The sequence below is a fragment of the Girardinichthys multiradiatus genome, chromosome 9, assembly GCF_021462225.1.
Source record: "Girardinichthys multiradiatus isolate DD_20200921_A chromosome 9, DD_fGirMul_XY1, whole genome shotgun sequence".
Classification (NCBI taxonomy): Eukaryota; Metazoa; Chordata; class Actinopteri; order Cyprinodontiformes; family Goodeidae; genus Girardinichthys; species Girardinichthys multiradiatus.
In genome coordinates, this window is record NC_061802.1 from 34,307,453 (window position 1) to 34,328,479 (window position 21,027).

A 21,027-nucleotide genomic window follows, 5' to 3' on the forward strand; every position below is an offset into this window, starting at 1 on the left:
CATTTTCAACGATTAACTGGCGTGCCTGTGCGGTTTGTTGGTATACTGTGGGGGATTAGAAAAAACAAAACAAAAACCAGGCTGTTCTGTTTCACATTAAATAGGAAATTAAGAAATTAAACCACAAACAAATAATACTACATCATTTTCATAAGCATTTGTTGAATTAATTAATTCACATTTCTGTTTAATATTTAAAATATATATATTAATTTAATATTCTTCAATTGTTATAACTATAATTGAATAAAATGTGTTGATATGGTATATTTTTCAGAGGTATATTAAGGCAAGTTTCATTTAGATTGTTAATTTCTTATGTATTTTGATCTCCAGGTGTTGTTAAAAAACCCTTCTCAGAGTTTATCATTGCTTATGCTACAGTTAGTTATCGATTATATAAAAAAACACTCTTATTTAAATTAGTTTAGCGTAAACATTTTAGTTTCTTTAATCCATACAGTTGTTAGGCACTTTTGTCAGTTTTTAAGACGAACTTTGCCTCTCACAATATGGCGGATACGGTGAAGGACCCTTTCTCCTTTGCAACGAACCCAATGAGGTGCCATAAAGTTAAGCTCCGCGGCCAATCACAAATCCCGAAACATTATCCAGCAGGCGCTTCCTGTAAGAAACAAAAAGTGACATTTTTCGATGGCTGCTAAACGGTGTTCAGTACGATGTGGATAGCATGTACATAATTTACGCTTCTCGATTCACCCCTATGACGTATAAGACCGATTATCTTCATAAAACAGCTTAAATGACGAAAACCCTTAAGCGTTGCTTCGTCTGCAGTTCAACTTTTTATAATGTTCGAGCGAACGCTGTAGCAAACGTGTGCAGCAGGTGTAGAAATAAAACGTACCCTGGAAGGCCCACGAGATAATATCGACCAATCAGCAAAGGTTATTGATGGATAGAACCGACTCCCGCCAATTCCGACTCGGGAGCGCGAGGCAATCAGCGGGGTGAACAGAGGGGAGAACGAAGGATATGCGGAAAGACTGTTAGCTATGTCTATGTGAAATAAAGTAGAATTAAATGACGTGTAAATAGAAACCAAATATTAATTTGCTTGCGGGGGGGGGGCATCTTTTGGTGTCAACGTTACTCTTGCCGGTGTGTTAAGGTTGTTTGACTGCAGAACATTGTGGACGAAAGAGGCCTCGGGGTAGTAGTTGGGATGTTGGGGGCGGAAAACTCATCTGTGGACAGACACTTGGCAGTATCAACCCCCCACAGAAGAGGTAATACCTTGTTTTGAGCGCTTTAACACTGTTAAAGCATGCCAATATGTTAGCTATTGTGCCACGAACGAAACACATTTTATAACAATGATTAATCGATCAAACAAAGTAAAGGTATATAATTTCTTACTATCTGTTGCACTGTGGTAACTTTGTCATGGTCACCACTATCGGGTATCCTCAATCGTATGCTAGCTACTTGTATTAGTTCATGGAAAGCTCGTGTTTAGTTCAGAAATCAGTTGCTAACTTGAAACTAGTTGATTTCTGCATGGCTGTTAATAAACTCTGCTTTTGAAACTTACTTGTAAAAAAAAAAAAAAAGCAAATATTTAAATGCCGACAACTTGTCATCAGTTTTTATTAAATATGTATTGTCTTGTTTACATGGCTGGCAGTGATGGAGTAAATATTTTGCTGCGTAGCAAAGTAGCTGACTGGTGTCATTAAATTAGCCGGCAAAGCTAGTCATGTAGCATTGTTGGGAGGCTCAAAGCTAGTACGTTAGATGAAAGCTGCTCTCAGAACGGAGCTGTCAAAGCTCATTTCTTGGTTTTGCTTTTGCATGTGTCCGTTTCAGTGACTATGTCACAGCATGTTACAGGCGTTTTGTGTGGGGTTTTTCAAAAGCTTTTAGTTGTCTGATGGTCAGTCATCCAGTACCTGACAAGTGCTGTTCACTTTCAGACTCGATCCGGTTGGGCCTCTAGCGGACTGACACAGGTTGGCGGGAGAGCGAACCAAACCCGGCCACTATATCCAACCTCATATTGTACTGTTAGCACACCGATGTGGCACAGGGTTATGACTTATAAATGCAACATCAGAGTGTTGGATTTCATACGTTTACATTTGTATGTCATGTTTGAACGGCTACTTTAAAGCCTGCGTGCTGAACATCAGCCACTCAGGCATTTGATTAAGTACTTGCAAAATGTTGTTGGAAGGTGGCATTTAACGAATGTGACATATTTCACTGTTCTTCAACAACTATTATGCAGTTTATTTTACATAAACACTTCCTAAAGCTGTGATTCTGTACTTCTTTACACAGCTAAAGCCATTGGTGCAGTCTCAGATTTGGTCCAACTCTGCAGGGTGGCCGCAGTTTATATGTAATCTGTTCATTTCTAATCTGCCGATTCTGTTTCCTCTTCAGGCATGGATTGCAAATCAAGTAACAATGCCAACAAGAAACTTATTCAAGGTAAAATTACATTTAGTTGTTTGGCTTTATTTACACTAAGACATAAAGTGAAAGGTTATTCAAGAAAGCTTTTGAAAGTTACATTTTTTTCTCTTTGGCGTAACCAGTCAATCAAAGTCTTATACATACAGTGCTGTGTAAAAGTTTTTGCCCCCATGCATATGTCTTCTGCTTTTGCTGTCTCACTACAATGTTTCATCTTAATAACATTTTATTATAACACAAAGATAACTCTGGTAAATATACAGCGCAGTTTCCAAATTAAGATTTAATTTCTTAAGGGAAGACAAGCTATCCAAACCAACTTATCAAATCAAAATAAAAGAAGGTTTTCACCTGTTTGAGTAAATCCTAAATCCAATTGCCAGTCATCACAAACGCATTATGACAGTTGTTGCTGTCAACAGTGGTACTAACAGCTATTAGGTTTGGGGGAAATTACGTTTTTACCGTGGACCAAGTTGGTTTGGATAACCTTTTAACAAAAAAACATTAGATTGAAATTTGATTTTATATTTACTCAGGTTATCTTTGTCTAATAAATCTGTTTGCTCTGAAACATGTAGGTGTAACTAAAAGTAAGAAGAAACCTGTAAGGGGACATGCTTTTTAACAGTAGTGTACAAAATAACTAACATATAAAGGTACTCAATGCATTTTAGCTTATTCTTCTAGTGATATAACTCCATGGATAGGTAGAAAAATGCTAGTGAATTGAAGGGTAAGAACAGAATATATAAAAAATAAGCTAACCTTTTAACATTTGACTTTTATAGATGGAGACACCACTTCTATGTAACTATCTGTTTTGCATTCTGTCTTCTTGTTTCCAGCTCGTCTCCCCTTCAAGCGTCTGAATGTCGAACCTAAAGAAAATCAGCCGCCAAAGCGTCCCTGCACTCACTCCAGCCCCGGATCTGAGGCCCCAGACACACAGAATGAAAACGAGTCATCTCCTCTCTCTGAACGCAGCGGGCCACCTTTGGTTAACGGCCGCGGCCCAATTGATGGCTTTTTGAGACGCAGGTGCCCTGCTTCCTCTGCGTCCTCGGACAGTAAAATGCTCATCGATCTCACTGAGTGCGACAAATCCTCCTCTGTAAAGTGCCTTGGTTCTCCTGCTTCAGCTTCTTCTTGTGCCACAACAAAAAACAAGCACCAGTGCAAAGACAGAACAGGCTCTTCTGGAAAACACGAGAACATTACTAACTCTCCTAAAACACAAACTGCTGACTATATCATAATTACTGATGAAGAGGTGGAAGAAGAGGAGGAGGAGGAGGAGGAGGATTTTCACACCACATCTATCTCCCAGCTTGATACCACTCAGGATTCAGACAGCGAGCCAGAGGAGCAGAATGAGTCGTTGAATGTTTCCAGTTTGGGAAATAAGTCAACACAGTCGCCCTCATCGGCCAGCTCCATGTCTGAGAGCTCACCAGAAAACACCAAGACTGATGAAGCTACGCCAGCTGCCACGCCTAAAGTATGTACCAGCAGGCGTGCTGTTTTGATTTGTTTTCCAGGTTTCAACTGTGCAATGTTCACTAATACAAACGTTCTAAAATTATTCGGATTCAAAAGACATTTCATTTGCCATGTTCTATAATTTCTTTTTATAATAGATTATTTATTGGGCTTGCTTAAAATGACCATTGAAATGTGAAAAATGTAAGAGTTAAGTATTTCTACATTCTGACAAATGCGTATGGAAATAGCGTGAGTGTTTTGAGGATGTATATAAACCCCTTTAACACAGAGTACAATGCCTAAATTTTCATTATTATTATTATTATTATTACTATTACAATTATTATTACAGCTATGATTTGTGTTAGTGAAACCACACATGCAATCCTTTATCTTCTGTTACAGGAGCCAAAGATCCCCACCACCCCTAAGATACCAGCAGATCAGAAAAAGATCAAGAGACGTTCATTAAAGGTGAGATCTGTAATGTTCAGTTAGTCCTTTTATGCTCCTTCCTCATTCAGGGGTCGCCACAGCAAGTCATTACAACTTTCACACCGACCTTGCTGAGTTTTTACGCTGGATGCCCTTTAGGACAGAAGCAGGATTCAAACCTGGGTCTTCTGTATCACATACGCTACACCACCACGAAGGGACTCTGATCACATTACCAGATGGTTCCAGATTTCATATTAACAGGGTTCCTCGTAGCCTTAAAAAGTCTGGAAAATGAATGTAACTTGCTTTTAGTGGTTTCCAGGTCTGGATAAATATGGAAAAACATTTGCATTTCCAGACTTTATCGCCTGTTTCCCTTTTCCTAAAAGGGAAAAGCCAGAATTTTTGAAATAAAATTAAATAGGCGTGATAGGGTGTAGGTGTTTTTATTTGAAGTGCTCTCCTGAAACGTGCGCCTACAGCACCATATAAGTTTGATTTGGCTCCATATGACCTTCCATACAGGGCATAAACCACCCGGGGTTGATTTCTCTTTTCCTCTCTGCTCTGCGCTCTCTAGCGTTAATAAGTTTGAAATAATTAACTTGACTGTAGGTGGAAGGGAGTCTGCCCCGCCCAGGGCCATAGCCAGACTTTAAAAAACACAGAGCTCCACCACTCATTATCCCCCTGCACATCAATTACAACGAAGACCAAAACTTAATAAAAATGGAAGCATTTATTTATGCGACATGTATTTGTGTGTGTGTGGTTGTGTGTGTGAATCCATGGGGAGCGACATTATCTGAGGCAACGGACTGAGTGCACAAATGACTCACTGAAATGACATGAATTACCGTATTTTCCGCACTCTAAGGCGCACTTAAAAACCATTAATTTTCTCAAAAAATGACAGTGCGTCTTGTAATCCGGAGCGCCTTATATATGGATCAATTGGTTAATTGGTTGATCCATACTGGTTGTACACGGCGCTCTGTCAAAATGTTTCAGTACGACTGGTAAACTACAAAGCCGCACCGCTTGCAGCATTACGGCTACCGTAGTCAGGGGTGTCGCCGAAGTAATAGCGGTAAACACCTGTACTGTGCTTACTCCTAGTCCAACACTACTTGTGTGTGTATAACGACCCCAAAATTGCACCTTTCAAGAGACACGCTTACGATGCTGAGTTCAAACTCAAGGCTGTCAGCTACGCAGTCGAACATGGGAATAGAGCAGCAGCGAGAGAATTCAACAGTTAACGCTACTATATTGAGAATGTACTAACGTTTGATTTAGTGCATCAAACTGTTTCTTTTACATGTTTACTGAATCAGGGAAAAGTTCCCTTTCACGTTTTAACTAACGTTTGATTTCAACTTCATCTTCATAGACTCCAATGCATTCCTAACGTGCGGTTGGCTCTATTCAATAGATTTCTATGTAGAGGAGACCTTACCATGAGAGTGAATGGAGTTATCAGAACGCTGGTTTGTAGTGTATTAATAAAGTTTGACTGACTGACTTATCTGACATTCTCTTTAGCTCCATCTAGTGGATGCATAACGCAACCCCAGTCAAACGTTTGACTGCAGTAGCTTCTATTCTATGCGCCTTATAATCCGGTGCTCCTTATAGTGCGGAAAATACGGTAGTTTAAATGATTGTTGATTCTTCACACTGCACAAACACATTCAAAACACAAGATGTGAGCATATGTCTTACCTCTGTACTCACACTCACCTGTCTCTCCTGACACATAAAAAAAAATAGGCTAAAGTTATCCCCCCTGCCTTAGTCTGTCTTTAAGTCTGAATTCATTTTAGATTTGACTCACTGAAACATTTTTTACAAAACAAACATAAATAAAGTGTGCTTTATTAAGTAATACACACATTTAATAGTGAAATTGTAAATTTGTACTGTACTCTTTGCAGTCAAATTTAGCTTGGATATCACTATAATAACACATCTATCTGTGGCAGTAGTGAATATAAAGGCCAGCCAGTTTTTGTTTGTTTTGAACAACACAGGGACATGGGTTTCAGCATTGTATCCTAGCTGAAGCAGATGGACAGCAGCAGTCTATTTAATTTATTTTTATCATCTGGATTAAATAAACAAAGGATCCATGTTCATTTATAAAACCTGTAAAAAATAAAATAAAATCAAGCATAAAAAATACTTTGTCTTAATTGGATGAATGGAAACATTAGCTCTTGAAATAGAAGCATCACTAGTCTGTCACAGCTGCTCACAAAAAACGTGGCAACACAAATCAAACAACGTCATCAATGGTCGGTAACTATTCTAACTAAACTTAAACAGCGCTATGAAGGATGAAGCCTTGTGAACTCTTATTTGGAAAAGAACGGAATATTTTTAGCAAGTTACCTCTGTTACATTTCACCCTCAGGTGCACTCTTCTTCTGGTCTTTATTTTAGTAGTAGGGTATGAAAAGATGCACTCTTCTTCATAAACTTTGAGTTTGGCTGCCTTACACAGTTGTAGCGCCTCCTACAGTAACCTGGTGGACCTACTCAGAGAACCACTTCATTCAAAAGCATTGTTTTGATAAATTTTTTATCATATACACAGCAGAAAAATACTTGGGTCCAGACCTCGGTGTCCTCAATGGCAGCTACGACTATGGACCCGCCCCTCCATAAAACTAACAGGGCAACCCTGACTCTCCTCATGTGTGCATCTACACGGCACAGCCTCACATCAAGACCGCAATAGATGTGTTCCTCCGTTATAAGTTCGAAACAATAAAGTTCCTCTCCCGCAGCTCCAATGTTGCACACACTGATAGTGACCTGTGACATGTTTGATTTCTCCAACAAAGCTCTGACACTAGAACTGAAAAACTGTTCCTGCTTTTGCATAAACTTTAGGATGACCAGAGTAAAGAACAAAGCATCATTAACCTCTTGTAACCCAAGGCGTTTTTGTAAAGTTTGTGCTCAAAATTACACGGCCAAATGTAATTGAGTTTTTTTCAGCTACAAACTCTATTTAAATAAGTTTGGTGTCAAATTAAAGATAACACTGGAGATTTAATCAGAAGTGTAAATATCACAGTAGTAGCTATTGTTTCAGAGATAATGAGGATGGCACACAGAAAAAAATGAGATGTTTTTCCCAAGCCAGAATTTTTCCTGCATTGTACAGTATATAAACCTTTTAGAAATATCATGAAGAAGACTGCAAACTTTAGAAAACCCTAAATCCACTTGTGGACATTACCTGTGAAAAGGTTCATGCAGCTGAGGTAAACTAAAGCAAAGTTACAGAGGTTGAAGTAAAGACATACGTTGGCATTTTTCCTTTTGGCACCATATGGCACATTTCAGCACCATCCACCAACTAAAACATTATGTGCCAAGAGCAAAACTCCACTTTGTCATCTTTTTGCCTGTTTAAGTGATTTGTGGATCTACTTTATGGATGGTAGAAACATTTTTTTATGTATTTCCATGAAGCATTCAGCAAATGATTTTTGGTGAATATTTTGCCTTTTTGGTGGTCAGAATAAATGCCAAGATAAACAGATAAACTTATTATCTCTAATTACAGAATTTAGATGAGCAAGAAGAGAGGTTGCGGCAGCGACAGGAGAAGGAACGCCAGAAGGAGGAAGCCAAAGCTGCAAAGGAAAAGAAGAAAGAGGAAGCTCGCAAGCTTAAAGAGGAGAAAGAAAGGGAAAAACGGGAGAAAAAGGAAAAAGAGGAGCGAGAAAAGCAAGAAAAAAAGGAGAAGGAAGAAAAGGAAAAGGCGGAAAGGTTAAAAGCAAAGGAGGAGCTGCGGAAATCTAAGCTTGAGTGAGTACAGTAACATGTCTGTTTTTCTGTTCTGATGGTGTTGGCCAGAAACTGTATTTTACATTATTTTTCCACATCAGAGCTAAACTTGAGGAAAAGCGGAAAAAAGAGGAAGAGAAGCGAATAAAGGAAGAAGAGAAACGGTTGAAAGAAGAGAAGGATGTAGGTCTTTTGTAAAAGCTAATAATTAGGCAATGTTGATGCGATTAAGTGGGTTAATTTTTAATGTTTTGACTGTTTTCATTCTGGTTGAAGCGTCTCAAAGCTGAGAAGGCAGAAATTACTCGGTTTCTACAGAAACCCAAAATCCAACAGGCTCCAAAGGTTAGTGGGTCATCTTTATTACAGATGATTAGAAGTTTGTTCATTCTTTTTGATGTATAGTTAAAACCAGATATTTACATACACTCAGTAAAAGACACATAACCATAACATTAAATCAGACTGAACTTTAGGTCAGTTAGGTTTACCTAAACTCTTTTCCACATTTTATTGTATTTGTTTTTCTTCTGTTTAGATTTATTTCCCTAGTGTTTAGTAGAACTGACTTTCTAACGGTACCAGTCAGGTCAGAGGCTTCAGGTCTCCCTCCACAGCCTATTTACAATAGTTTGCTGGAGTTTTGGCCCATTCCTCCAGACAGAACCGATGTAACTGACTCAGGTTTGTATGCTGCCGTGCTCACACACCTTTTCAGCTCTACAGGACTAAGATCAGAGCTTTGTGATGGTCTCATTGACCTTGTCCTTTAGACGCTAGGCTAGCTGTTTGATTCTGGCCATGATCTATATGAAACACCCATTGGTGTCCATGTTTAACTTCCTGGGTGATGTCTTGAAATGTTGCTTCAATACTTGCACATAATGTTCTTTCCTTATGGTACCCTCTATTTAGTGAGTCCCTCCTGCACCGAATAACTTACAGCATGATGCTGCCACCTCTGTGCTTTACAGTTGGGATAGTGTTCTCAAGCTTCCCCTTTGTACTCCACATGTTACTGTGGTCATTATGATCGGACACTTCAAGTTTAGTTTCATCAGGACTTTCGTCTTGTTGTCTTCCGCTTATCCGGGACCGGGTCACAGGGGCAGAAGTCTCAGCAGATGCCCAGACTTCCCTCTTCCCAGACACTTCCTCCAGTTCCTTTAGGAGACGTCTGAGGCATTCCCAGGCCAGCTGAGAGACATAGTCCCTCCAGCATGTCCTGGGCTTCCTCCCAGTGGGATGTACCTGGAACACCTCCCGATGGAGGCGTCCAGGAGGGGACTCCTCTTGATGTGGACGAGCAGCAGCTCTACTCAGTGCTTCTCACCATATTTTTAAGGGAGTTCCCGGCCACCCTGCGGAGGAAGCTCATTTCAGTCGCTTGTATTTGGGATATCGTTCTTTCGGTCATGCTCATAAGTGAGGGAAGGAACGTAGACCTACCGGTAAATCGAGAGCTTCGTCTCTTCACCACAACGGACTGGCAAAGCGACCGCATTACTCTGCTGGCAGCTCTGATCTCCTGCTCTCTTCTCCCCTCACCTGAACAAGACCCTTAGATACTTAAACTCCTCCACTTGAGGCAGGAACACCCCTCCAACCCGGAGAGGGCAAGCCACCGTTTTCCGGTCGGGAACCATGGTCTCGGACTTGGAGGAGCTGATCCTCATCATCAGGACGCATTCCTCAAAGTTGAGGCTTTTGTCCCCATGAGAATGTGAGAATTGTAACCTGGTTTTTTTATGTAGGTTTTGGAGCAATGGCTTCTTCCTCTCTGTGTTTATTGATTCACCAGCTTCAGCCGGCATCTTCGCACCAAAAACACAATTCTCCTCTTCCCACAAGGAAGCAGTGTGTTTGAGATGTTCCCTCCCTAAAACATGTTGTGAGTTAACCAATCTGAAGCTTACAAAGCCGTGACATCATCACCTAGGCTTTCTCTTATTAAAGCTTACTAATCTTGATGTATGTAAACTTCCGGATTTGAAGAAAGTAATACATTGTCTCATTTTTTATTCTTTTATTTATGAATTACAATTAATAAAATAATTTATAACTGATCTAAACTGGTTTGACTGATTTAATGTTAGACAGTCGGGGGGGAAAGATTTAATAAATGCATACACGAGAAAATATCTAGTAACGGCAATTATAATTTTTTTTCTTACCCTTTTTTATAAAATTTTCCTTCAAACTACATTTTTTGTAGGTGCACCTTGTTGCTAGTGTTTATTTAAATTACTTTAATGCAAATTCTGTTCTTGTTTAACTGCTAATCTGAGGTCGTTGATTAGTTTATTTCTGAGGATTTTCCGTCCTCTTGTCATTTCAGACTCTTGCAGCTGCCTGTGGGAAGTTTGCTCCGTTTGAAATTAAAGAAAACATGTCTCTGGCGCCTCTGTGTCGGGTTCTGTGTGAGGACTCTGTCCTGGAGGAGCTGGACCGGTGTTTGGTAAAGCCTGCTGAAAACTCGAACGCACTGAAAGATTGGATCGGACAAAAACCCAGACGGTCGGGACCCACTGAACGCAGACATGCGGACACTCTCGGGTGAGCTTGGAAGCACTAAAATGCCTGGTCTAAAAGGAAAGGGGGTAGAACCATGTAACCTTTGGTCCCAACAATCAACTGTCACAGATAATTTCACGCTTGCCAATAATCCAGTAGAGACGTCTATAATCCGACCTGGAGTCACTTTCACGGGAGCAACGTGTTTCTCACCAATTCTGGATGTAGTACAGCGCGGTCAAAGCCCAAATCAGCCACTAGCGTTATTATTACATTTACACAAGTTGTGTTGAATAAAAATATTTATAACTGTGATAAGTGTGACACATTATTGCAGTCAGAACCATCAAATAAGACGATTAGTTGCAGCAATCCTGCTTCTAAAACAGAGCAGAGTACAAAGATCATTGTCCAAATCTTTCCAAAGCTCCACTTGAAGTCTAACGCAGTGTTTCCAAGGTTGTAAATGTGCTGGAGTTTTGTAGAAACACATTTTACGTTTACGTTACATTTTGGGCTGCACGGTGGCGCAGTTGGTAGCACAGTTGCCTTGCAGCAAGAAGGTCCTGGGTTTGATTCCCGGCCAGGGGTCTTTCTGCATGGAGTTTGCATGTTCTCCCCGTGCGTGCGTGGGTTCTCACCAGGTACTCCGGCTTCCTCTCACAGTCCAAAGACATGCCTGTTAGGTTAATTGGTCTCTCTAAATTGCCCTTAGGTGTGTGAATGAGTGTGTGCATGGTTGTTTGTTGCCCTGCGATGGACTGGCGACCTGTCCAGGGTGTACCCTGCCTCTTGCCCATAGACTGCTGGAGATAGGCACCAGCCCCCCCGCGACCCACTATGGAATAAGCGGTAGAAAATGACTGACTGACATTTTACATTTAGTTTAGTTTTTTTCCAAACTACCCTGCGTGTTTTAGATGTCTTCTGGTTCAACATACCTGATTCACTTTGTAGGCTAAATAATGGGATTTTGCTGAAGTAAAAGACGAACCAGAGAGATAATCCAATAAGTATCAGGAATCATGTGTGTTCAAGTGGAGAAACGTATAAAAAGAAACCATAGAGTGTGTCATGTATACCAGGACTGATCCCCAGACGTTAAAATAATGGCCACAGTTTGTCTCTCACACTCTGAGTTTGAGGATTACAGCACATCATTTATAGCCGATAAAAAGATGGTAATTACCGTTTTTCTGCAGTCTGTTCTCCATGCCTCTTCTAGTTGAACCCCCTAGAGAAGGTGGGGGAGACATTTGCCTATTTCACAGTTTTCAATTGATAATCCATGTAAGCATCTGGTACATTTAGTTTTTATTTTATAAACACCACATCTTTTCATACATTGAAATAAGGTTTATTTTTCTGGTTCAAATCAGGATTATAATGAAAACGTGGATGTTTCAGATGTTTTGATCAGTGCTGTGCAGACATTGACAAATTTCAAAAAGTATATATTGAGAGTTTTTGTGGATAAAACATTTGGTAGAATCTTTTATAAGCTGAAAAACAACTAGATCATAACTTTTTTGTTTTAATTTTCTAAAACAATGTCTGCAATATCAATACTTTGGGAATAAAATGATCCAACTTAAATCAGAGCTAGATTTATGGGGAGTTAACAAAAACACATTCAACTGTTTACAGCGAATGGTCTTAGTGAACCGTTTGGGAAGAAACATCCAGCATTAATTAAACAATTTTATTTCTATTGAGCATTATGACCAGTTATGTTTCAGTTGAAGAAACAAAACATTTTCATCTTAAGCTCTGAATATATTTTTAAGTAAATCATTGAATCCTCAGTTTAGTACCATGTAATATGCCAAAGTTCATCTTGGATGCAGCACCGGATATAGATGTTAAAAGCTGTGATGCTAAAGCTCACAGAGAGTGGTGGAGACATTGTGTATTCGATATCATCACCACCGTTTTCAACAGTAGCATCGCAGCTGCATATTTTCCTGATATTGTGCTGCCCTGTTCATCAGTGCTGGAAGTTTAGTGTAACACATCTTTGTGTTTTTCTGCCTCTGCTCCTTTAGGGAGTGTGTAGCTGTGGAAGCATCTAAACCAGATGGTAGACCAGACGGCAAACGCTACGGAGCGATGAAGCTGCTGCAGTTCCACGAGAACCACCGTCCTGCATACTGGGGCACCTGGAGAAAGAAGAGCTCACATATTTCTCCTCGCTGCCCCATCAGGCGGGACAAGGTAAAACTGGTTTCCCCAAGCAATGTGTCAAGACATGTGGCACAGCATAGCCCTGCTTTCTAAAGTAATATTGCATTAAAACAAATGGGTGACGGCTGTTTCCTCCCACCACAGGATTTATTGGACTATGAGGTGGACAGCGATGAAGAATGGGAGGAGGAGGAACCAGGAGAGTCCTTGTCTCACAGTGAAGGCGTAGGTTTCAATAGACGATATTACAGTTGTTAGTGTGGAACAATCTGTGCAACATTGCAATAGCAAAGGACTGCTTGTATGCATTATTTGGTGGAACATTATATCTCAGGTGGCATGAAATCTCTCGCCACATGGCAGTAGAATATGCGGCCTGTTCAAAAGCGTTTTGCTGTCAATAATACCAAATAATGATGGATATTTTAGTGCCGTACATCCCAGAGGGAAATTCAAGGTAGCACGTTCCCCAATGCTCATAATGTGAATAAGGCTACAAAAGGGAGCTACATCCTAATTAAATGACTATATAGGATGAACTCTTAACATCAGTAGAGAAGACAGAAATCGTAAGCAGTGTGTAGAGTGCAGGTACGCAAATATGCGGAGAAAAAACATCCACACGTTATGGGGAGGATGGTATATTCAAGTGTCCGCTGTGCTGGGAGGAGAGCAATTGGCCACTGAATGTACTCCTCCGCCTGGTGATGGTGCTGTGCAGAGGGTGGTGGATAATATCGGACTTATTGAGGGCTGCCCTGGCTGCCACTGATGTTCCCAGCACAGAACCAGCCTTTCACCAGTATGTCCTATCGCTTAGCATCTCTCTTAATGCTGCTTCCCCACCACATCACAGCATAAAAGAGTAGGCTGGCTACCACAAACTGGTAGAACTACAGAAGGAGCAGGATGATCACACCTATCATAGAAGTTGTTTAACTGGTTTACTCTGTCATACCCCCATCTGGTAAGCTGTTTCCCAGACCTCCCTCGTGGTGTTCTCCTGCTCCACTGTCCTCCTGTAGGACTCCTTCGCCTCTTTAAGCCGAACCTTGAGTTCTCTCTGCCCATGCTACAGATGTGTCGTGTCTCCAGCTTTGAACGCCGTCTTCTTTTGGTTGAGGAGGTCCTTGACATTACTGAACAACATCCATGCAGAAGTTGAGGCAGTCCTTAAGGCAATGAGTCACACCCTCAGTGTCCTCCCTGTGTCAGTCCAGCAGCACGCTCCATTCGGCCATGTCACACCAGTCCTTCAGGATCTGCCTCTGGAGACCAGACCCTGAATGAGCAGGCTGTGGTGAGCTGCCTCTGTACCAGTAGTTTACACTGAGGCTGTAGCAGAACCAGGCTATGATCTGATTTCCTCAGTGGTGGCAGATAGGATGCCTTGTATGTGTCACTCACATTGGCATATAGCAGATCAGTGGTTTGGTTCCTTCTGGTGGGGCAGTCCACAAACTGGTGAAACGTAGGGCGAGTGGAGTCCAGTGTGACATAATTAAAATCACCAGAGATCACGAACAAAGCCTCAGGGTGTTGTCTGCAGCGCAGCGACAGTGGAGCGGATGGCGTCATTCCCCTGCCTGCTCATCCGCACGTGGAGAAATGGAGACACATAAAACAGTCGCGCGTATGAACTCCTAAGGCGCATAACACGATTGGAGCCTCACTGCCAGCAGTCCTGTGTCCTGACAACAGATTTTTAGGTTCACGGTTACACCATCTAAACAGTGCGAGTCCTCCTTGCTCTTGCCGCTCAGCTTTGCGTCCCGGTCCGCTCCCACCATGGTGAATCCAGGCAGCTCCGCTTTGTCACTGGTGAGCTTGAAACACAACAGACCACACTCCCCATGGAGCCTCTGGTACTTCACTAGTCCAGCCAGCTCATCTTTGTTGGTCAACGAGGTAACCTTCCCCCGTAACTACAGAGGGAACCAAAGGTTTGTACCTCCACTATTTCTCCGTCTTCCTCACCTTCATCTTCGCTCCGTCTCTGCAGCCCTGGTACTTCTACCTCAGCTCCTCTGAGATTGTGTGGACGAAGCCCTCGCGTCCCTTTGGGCGTGTTTTAACAGCGGTTCTCCAGAATAAGCATGATGATCTGTTGTTCCACATAACAGCGTTGGTGCTCACTTATTCATGTGAATGAGTGAGCGGTGGGAAAGGGAAGACTAGTCAATACCATCATCATATTTAATATCAATATTGTAATCCGATGTTTTAGTAAAATCATGCAGTCCTAGTGTAAAGCCTTCTTTTTGCCCTGTTGGGTAACTGTATGCAGGAGTATTATTATATGGGATGGAGGCTCACTTTCTCAGCATCATATAGTCAAGTCAAGTTTATTTATAAAGTGCTTTTACAGTTTTCTGGGAGTTTATTCCAGATTAGTGGAGCATAAGAACTAAAAGCTGCTTCTCCATGTTTGGTTCTGGTTCTGCAGAGTAGATTTGAGCCAGAAGACCTGAGAGGTCTGGGTGGTTGATACACTGACAACAAGTCTGTAATGTATTTTGGTGCTAAGCCATTCAGTGATTTATAGACTAACAGAAGTATTTTAAACTCTATTCTCTGAGCTACAGGGAACCATTGTAAGGACTTTAGAACCGGGGTGATGTGCTCCACTTTCTTAGTTCTAGTGAGGACGCGGGCAGCAGCGTTCTGGATCAACTGCAGCTGTCTGATTGACTTTTTAGGCAGACCTGTGAAGACATCGTTGCAGTAATCAATTCTAAAGATGAACACATGAATTAGTTTTTCAAGGTCCTGCTGAGACATTAGTCCTTTAATCCTGGAGATGTTCTTTAGGTGATAGAAGGCCGACCTTGTTACTGTCTTTATGTGTCTCTGAAGGTTCAGGTCTGAGTCCATCACTACACCCAGGTTTCGAGCCTGACTGGTGGTTTCTAGCTGTATTAACTGAAGCTGTGTGCTAACTTTTAAACGCTCTTCCTTTGGTCCAAAGATTATTACTTCAGTCTTGTTTTGATTCAGCTGAAGAAAATTTAGGCCCATCCATGCATTGATGTCTTCTAAGCATTTACCCAGCGCTTGAATGGGTTCATAGTCACCTGGTGACATCGTAACGTATAGCTGTGTGTCGTCTGCATAGTTACGATAACTTACGTTGTTGTTTATTAAAATCTGAGTTAGGGGGAGCATGTAGATATTGAATAGGAGGGGCCCTAAGATGGATCCTTGGGGAACGCCACATGTGATTTTTGTTTTAAACGTCTCTCACAATTTATTAATTCTTGGCAGGAAAAACCTTAAAAAAGTTTAGTTGCTTGATTAAAAACCAGCCTTCTTGCATAATTACAGTCATTCTGTGCTTGCAGTAAATCCACAGCTTTACACTCCAAGCCGAAGGGCGCCTTTAGTGCCTTGTTCTTTTTAATCGGTCAGTTTGAAGTAAAGGAAGAAGAGCGCTTTATCTCCAGGAATTTAACGCAGGTTCTGTCTCCTCGTTGACAAACATGAGTTGTCTGAATGTGGATAACGATAATCTCCTGCAACACTTTATGTTCTCTCAATTGTATTTGGTGCCATGTGTTAAATTAGATGTTTGTTGTTGGATGATGTCCGGGTCACTACCGCAGTTTTGACACCACCTGGTTGATCCTGTTTGCTCTCAGATGTGTATAATGTGTTTTATAGATTATTAGTGTTTCTAACAACATATATATTCAGTGTAAATATTGACGATTGCATTCAGATCCTTTAAAGAGCTGCAAGTTAGACAACCCTCAAATGGGGTGTTTCCTTACTTCATTTAACTAATGAAATGCGAAATGTTTATTTTTTTATAGCCTCGCAACAACTGCTGAACTTAACAAACATTTTATTTACAGGAGGAGGAAGAGGAGGGGGGAGAGGATGATGACGATGACGATGGATTTTTTGTTCCTCATGGCTACCTATCAGACGATGAGGGGGCACTGGAGGTGGAGGTATGATTAAAGCTTTCATTTATTTGTTATAAGTTTGGTTTTTTTCCCCAGTGGGCGGTCATCAGTGATTTAGCCTGAGGAGTCACTAGTACTTTTATTAAATTTGACCCAACCACATTTATGTTTTAATTTAAGTCAAGTTTACTTATATAGCGCTTAAGGGCAAGGGCTAAATGAACATGAAGTTTGGAAATGGAAAATTTGTACAAACCTGAAATATATCAAGTGTCTCTTTAAAGCACTAGTTATAAAGCACATTTCTTCACAGGATGGTGGAGACCCCGAGAAGCAAAAACTGCGTCAGAAACTCAAAGCCAGGGAGTGGGATGAGCTGATGTCCAGCAAGAAGAAGATGAAGGTGCTGGAGGCTGTGGTGAGAGGCTGTGTTTGGGAGGAAGAAGGACTTGGTCAGGAGCCCTTCCAGCCTTATGCTGTGTGTCTGATTGAACCTTTACCCACTGTGGACAACAGCCCCACCCCTGAAGAGCTGCTGCTGAAGGGACAAAGAGAAGAGCAGCGTGAGTTAAAATCGCAGTTTTGTCTAATTTAGCCAAGGTTGAGGATAGTCTCATCTTTGTACCAGCTAAACGGGGTTTTGGATAGAGAGGCAGAAGTCAGAGGGTTTGATTTCCCATCTTGTACCGCTCAAACCAGCTGATAATGCTGATAAATTTGTAATTTTTGAATTGAAAATCTGTCTTTACAATAAAGCGTGTGTTGATATAGAATACAATGACGGTTCACAGAGCTTTTACAAATGCAGTAAAATAATTCTGGTTATGGGAGAGGTGTCGCTGCACTAACAGAGAAATTGCAGCATTTCTCCCCTTTACGAAATCGATTATAACTCCTTAACATCTTCTGCACATCTGAACACTTTAAAATTCCTCTAGATCACTTCAAGGTGCATAAAAACAGCTTCAACTCTTAAAGCAACAATCTAGTATTTAGTGTTGGATGCCCTGCATAGTTAAACAATTTATTTATTGTTACAGTGAGTTTTTCTGTATTGATCCATCGTTGGGTGTTTGTTATGAAGAGGCAACGTCACACCATGTGTAAGCGAGAAGGGGCTTTCACCCAGCAGCGGGTTTCAGTTGTCGCTCTGTACCGGCATTTTATGGAAGCGATTACTATTGCTAGCATTAGCAGCAATTTAGAGATTTCTGCCAACATTTATAAATAAATAGCATGTTTATGGCAGACAAAAAGATGAAAAGCAACGTTGCTGTAATGCGTTCAGCCTTCCTGTTATCTGCTGAGGTCCTATACCCACTCCGATGATTCGTGGAGTGGGCTGAAAGTCTTTCCTTCGTAAAAGGGAAATCTGTATTTTTACCCTTTCATTAATTAGTTACTATTGACAACTATGCCTTGCTAGTCCTGTTTTGCTGTATATGTTTGAAATGGTCATAAATATGCACCCTCATCGACCATGTTTTTTACTGTACTGTAAGCTTTAATCTAAGCACTGCTCCTCTTAATTCATCCAAAACTAATTTTGTTACACACCAAATCTATACTTAAGCATATTTTACACAAATCATTGCTTTAACCACTTTAACAGTGAAATTTCATCATTAATCGGTTATATTACTGAATATTAGTTGACTATAAAATATAAACCAGCCACTCTTTAAAGCATCTTCTGTAAAACTTCACGTTATTTATGAGCACCATCACAATAAGATGAATCCTCCCACAGTGCTGGGTCAGCTGCTCCCCCTGCTGCACGGAAATCCCAACAGCAGGAAAGTGATCATCACAGAGTTTCAGGAGTTTTGTCGCCAGCAGAGCTCCTCCTCGTCGTTGTCGTCACCATCTAGGCTGTCCAGCCCTCAGATCCCTCCAGAAAAAATTCCATCCAGGTGAGGCAACGTTTAATTAAATGGATACCTTTTTATATTCATGCTTGTAATTCAAATTATGCATTAAACAAATACACCCGTCATTATGTTTACTGTCTGTTAACAACACTTTATTATCTCTCCGCGTCGATCAGAATGCATCTGAGGCGCCTCATCAGGAGCAACGCCGTTTATGAGAAGCGCTCTTCCTACAAACGCTGCTGCTGGTACGTGCACGCAGAGGTCCTGTCCCGCTTTGGCCAGGACGCTCTTCCAGTTCCGTGCAAGTGGACCTACCTCACCACAGGAGCTCGAGAGGAGTCCCGTGAAGAACCCCAGGCAGCCGCAGGCTCCCAGGGAAGCTCTCCTACCACGCCCCAATCTGCTACCTCCCAGTCATCCTCCAACAAGAGGAAGAGCACCGGGAGCATGTCAATCACCAAGTTCATGAAGAGATGCAACGATCCTGAGCAGGTCCAAAGACCTTCATTAAGCTGCATGTTTCAAGTGCCTCCTGATACCTTCGAAAGAAAATAATCTATGTTTTATTCTTTATTAGGCTGAAACGGTGGAGGCAGATGGTTTTCAGGCTGACACTGAGGATGACTTTGACGAAGACTGTGTCATTACCTCCGCAGTGAGCGGTGAGTTACTTGAGAGCAACAGAAATGCATGCAGGTGTTAACCAGACATGTTTTTCACTTACATCAAACCTGATGTGACTTTGTAGGTCCCAGGAAGGAGAACCCCTCCACTGACAAAGTTCAATGTTCAATGGAGGTCAAGCCCCTCTGAAACCGCTGCTCTCCCTGTGGTTAACTCCGCTCCCTCTTTATCCTCATTAACTCTCCCTTCATGAGACATTGTTCTTCATCCACTAAGGGCTCAAGTCTTCTAGACATGTGACCTGCCCCGTCTTGAGAGGCAGCAGATGCTGGGCTCGGTATTTTGAAGTCCGTCTCAACTTTTCCCCACAAGATGTCGTAGATGTTTGGAAAACAAAAGCTAAAAATTGTGAAAAGAATCAAAGCAACTTATCAGAGTCTTATTACTAATGCTTGTGCAGACATAGAACAAGAGGAGAAATAAATTTTACAAGAAGCATTTAAGCCATTAAGAACATCAATTATTACGGTTTTTCAAACTTAACCACAAACTTGTTTTCTGGTTGTTTTTTTTTTATTATTGGTCCAAGAGTAAATAGTTTCTCAGAAATTAGTGCTGGAAAACGAGGCTCAAAGTCCATCTGCACATTGTGATCTTACTGGTTTCATTTGTGCTGCCGTCACTGAAATAGAGAGATCTGTACGTGTACAGTTAGTTACAGTGTTGGTGTTTTATAAATATGTATTTTCTCAAGAATACTTGAACAGGATTAATTCATTAAACATAAATAAAAGTACTGCACCTTTTATTTATTTTTCTGTGTGCAATTTTTTTAGTACACAAGAAGATGAAGTTATTTCTAAACCATAGGGCCTTTTTAATTTCTGTGATGCAGAATCATGAAATTAGACAATTAAACTGGAATCTGTGGAATATCGTCGAAATTTTCAGATTATGCATTTGATCTAAGAAATTAGTTTTCTAACATCTCGGCATCACTTTATATCGTCACAGAGAAAAATAAGCCAAGCGTGGCTATGTTGGTGTGACCCATACAGGGATGACCTGCTCAGGCAGGGCTGATCTGCCCCAAACTGTCAGCAGCTACCTGCTGGGCTGGGCTAATCATACTGTTTATCAAAAAAAAATGATGGATAACTAACTATTAGATTTAGAGTTTTGGTCAAAAATGAAATTAATTGCATGATTTTTTTTTCAGGGAGTTAAACTTGCTCAGTAAACATGATTATTGAAAGGTTTAAGATTAGAGAATTACACTGTTAAAAAAACTGAATGCAGAAAAGATTTTGAAAGTAAAACAAACAAACAAGGTCTCCAGGGCTGGGTGCTTTGGTGTATACTGCCTCACTCCCGCTGGCTGTTTGCCGGGGCCTGGGCCCTGTTGGGCCTCAGCTTGGGGGGTGGTGTGTCCCGGGATCTTGGGTCTCTGGGTCCATGGCTGGATCTGTTCGGGCGTAGACGGCTGCCGGTGGGGCCTGTGGCATCGTCGCTGCAGTTCCCTGGGGCTTCTGCGCTGTGGCTGCTGGGTCGTTCTTCTCTGGAGGGGTTGCAGTAGTCCCGGCGACGGTTCTCCTGGGGTTCCTGTGCTCCGGGGGGCCTTTGGATGTCAGTGGTTCGGATGTCCTCCATATCTGTCCCAGGTCCGGGGGGGGGAAGGTCTGTGGCTCTTCACACTCACTATTGCATATTTTTATGGAGAAACCTTGTATACACAAACGCACTCACAGGTATTT

The 21,027-nt window shown here is 41.5% G+C and overlaps 1 protein-coding gene across 1 annotated transcript; it reads left to right on the forward strand.

Annotated features, from left to right (window-relative positions):
- The first annotated feature begins 587 nt into the window (after positions 1 to 587).
- chaf1a (chromatin assembly factor 1, subunit A (p150)) lies at positions 588 to 20,081 on the forward strand. The gene is made up of 16 exons (XM_047374891.1): positions 588 to 1,250; positions 2,410 to 2,457; positions 3,291 to 3,943; positions 4,333 to 4,401; positions 7,946 to 8,190; positions 8,271 to 8,352; positions 8,446 to 8,514; positions 10,508 to 10,725; positions 12,729 to 12,897; positions 13,012 to 13,092; positions 16,722 to 16,820; positions 17,089 to 17,338; positions 18,526 to 18,688; positions 18,823 to 19,141; positions 19,227 to 19,311; positions 19,398 to 20,081. The coding sequence occupies exons 1-16, from the start codon at positions 1,187 to 1,189 to the stop codon at positions 19,460 to 19,462; spliced, it is 2,679 nt and encodes an 892-aa protein (XP_047230847.1). The 5' UTR covers positions 588 to 1,186; the 3' UTR covers positions 19,463 to 20,081.
- The last annotated feature ends 946 nt before the right edge of the window (positions 20,082 to 21,027 follow it).

Excerpts from the sequence above, each read along its gene's own strand:
- chaf1a (XM_047374891.1), top strand. The coding sequence starts at position 1,187 with ATGTTGGGGGCGGAAAACTCATCTGTGGACAGACACTTGGCAGTATCA. Across the intron at positions 12,898-13,011 it reads GCCCCATCAGGCGGGACAAG|GATTTATTGGACTATGAGGT; the intron begins GTAAAACTGGTT and ends CTCCCACCACAG. Across the intron at positions 16,821-17,088 it reads AGGGGGCACTGGAGGTGGAG|GATGGTGGAGACCCCGAGAA; the intron begins GTATGATTAAAG and ends ATTTCTTCACAG.